Genomic DNA, 2627 nt, shown 5'->3' with positions numbered 1-2627 from the left:
GTGCAGATGAAATTGTCATTGTGCACAGTATTTTATGCAGAATGAATGTTTTGTGATGACTTATTGAGGACCGCCTTCTTCTGTCTCTTCAGATATGGCTTTCTTTTGCAATTAATAGATGAAAGATGTATGAGTAGATTAGTATATGGTCTTAAACCAGTAATCTTTGGTGGCAAACCACAAGAATAATAACTAACATGCTGCATACAGCTGTATTTTGTAGAGCTGCAGTAGCTATGCAGCTTTGATGTCTCCATTCGTCCTGACTGTGTCTTGTCTAGTTTTCAATATAGTGTGAGCCTTGTTCATTTGACTTCTGTGTTCCTCCCCCTGCCACCTCTTCTTCACATATTCACCGAGCAGCACAGGTATTTTTCTTCTGCCTTTTGGCCCAAGTGCAAAAGACAGCGAATCAGCCATGGTCCACTGATGGGCCGTATGTGAACTAACCAGTAGTCACAGCCCGGTTCTGCCTGCCGCAGAGATGCCAAGGAAGGTGTCAGCCTGAAGTACCACGTGCCAAAGGGTCCTATGTTGAGACACCCATTCCTCAGCTGCAGCTTTGCACTATGGATGCTCCTTCTTACATGGTCTTCTGTAAAGTCCTCTCCGCCTGTGCTCATTTAACTGTTGTGCACTTCAGCCAACTGCAGGCAGAGCGGTGTATTAACTCTGTTCACATACGTGCTGAATTGTTTATTACTGATTCCACAGACTGATGCATGGCTCCCCTAAAATTGTGCCTTTCATTTAACTGTGAAGGGCAGATTGTTTTTACTGCTGTATCCTGCATAGCGATAGAAAGTGGAACTGAACTTCTGATACTTCCGTCCTCTTCTAGCTGAGGTTATTAAAGGTGGGAGAAGAGAGCTGCAGTAACCTGATTAAAACCCAGATAACAGTATTTTGTAGGTTAATGTTCATGGATTTCATGTTCAGTATATATGCGTTTTACTTAATATACGTGTTGGGGGGAAAAAGAATATAAAGATGTGCAGTGATCTTGTAAATGCAAAGAAACAAGTGTTTTTCTTTTGATATCTTTGTGTTGCCTAGTTAGCCTAAAATCTGCATAACACAGTTAACAGAGGCTGACATCTATTTTGTGTGCTTTAAAGTATTTCAATGTCAAGTGACAAGTGAAAAAACAAGGTAACAATCATTTTCTCATTGAAATTGTGAGATATTTCCCAGGGAAAATTTTAATGTAACGTGCATAAATAATACACACATAACCACATACTGCTAGTTTTATTTAGCATTTCATGTGTTCTGTGAAAGTAATTTTTCAGATGATTAAACCATTTTACAGATGTGCAGGCAATAATACTTTGTGGGATTTTTCTTTTCTTTCAAGACTGAAAGAAGATTTTGAACTCTTCCTAAATGGAGCTGCTCTCTTCTTATGCACCGTAAACTGTAGATGTTAATAGTCTGTGGCCAGTCTTGATTAAACAAAGATTGGGTTGGAGAAGCATATAGAGGAGAAAGTATATGAAAGATTCGTAATGCTGCAGAAGCAATTAATGAATCAACTGGTGAACTTGCAGTCACATAAGTAATTGCAGTTATAGACCGCAAGTCCTTGTGCATATTTTTTAAAAAGTAAATCAATGTATATATTCTATATTCTCATATGGGATATATAGATAAGATATTTTAATGTTAAATTAAGAAAAAAAACTTGAAGTAATTTATGTTATATTTACTATTATTCTTCAGAGATGCTGAACTTGATTCTCTTCTGTGTTTCTGTTGATAGCGTGCCTTCATATTATTTCAACATAAGCTGTTTGAAGTGAATACTGTTCAAAAAGACTCTTCTTTTTTTCCATTAAAAAACCCCCAAACCATTTGTAAATCTCTGTGAAGAGCAGGTTAACTATTTTAGTATAGGACTTCTGTCCCTGCTCAGTCCACATACTGGCATAAGCTACTCTTACAAGCAAAATTATTATGGCACAAAAGTGGAATGAAAAACTGAATCTTTCTTACCTAGTTATTTCTTTTTATTGGGAAACACCTCAAGGCCAGCACAAAAGGGTGGATAGAGGCATTCCGGGAAGTGAAATTGTCAGAACCTGTCTATGGCTAGGCAAAGGAGCAGAGAAGGAAAGAGGTAAAGAAAACTTGTGCAGTTACAGGAGTTGTGTTATGTATATATAATACCTGTAAGAGACAAAGACTTTATATTGGGATTTAGAAAGACAACTTCTAACAAGTTTAAAACAAAGGTGATCTTCATCCCAAAATATTTTTACAAATGTATTACTGACATACCACATGTGAACTGCCATGTTACTGGTTTATCCCCTTTATTTTCAACTGATACTCATGTCTCTGTTTTTCAGATACAGAATACTAAGTCTGCTACTTGGAAAAGAAAAAATATGGCTTCCAACATGACAAACCCTGCTAACCACTTGCCATATTTCTTTGGCAATATTACCCGTGAAGAAGCTGAAGAGTATTTGATGCAAGGAGGAGTGACTGATGGACTGTATTTGCTCCGCCAAAGCAGGAATTACCTGGGAGGCTTTGCCTTGTCCTTGGCCCATGGAAGGAAGGTTCATCATTATACAATTGAGAGGGAGCTAAGTGGCTCATATGCTATTGCAGGAGGCAAG

At 37.9% G+C, this 2627-nt stretch overlaps 1 protein-coding gene across 1 annotated transcript in view; it reads left to right on the top strand.

Annotated features, from left to right (window-relative positions):
• Nucleotides 1-2390: 2390 nt before the first annotated feature.
• Nucleotides 2391-2627, top strand: part of SYK (spleen tyrosine kinase) — a 30266-nt gene continuing 30029 nt past the window's right edge. Inside the window, exon 1 of the mRNA XM_010138354.1 lies at nt 2391-2627. Within this exon, the coding sequence (XP_010136656.1) occupies nt 2391-2627 (237 nt within the window).

The sequence above is a fragment of the Buceros rhinoceros genome, unplaced genomic scaffold (genome assembly GCF_000710305.1).
Source record: "Buceros rhinoceros silvestris isolate BGI_N320 unplaced genomic scaffold, ASM71030v1 scaffold6056, whole genome shotgun sequence".
Classification (NCBI taxonomy): Eukaryota; Metazoa; Chordata; class Aves; order Bucerotiformes; family Bucerotidae; genus Buceros; species Buceros rhinoceros.
This window is presented reverse-complemented; position numbering and strand designations above follow the sequence as displayed.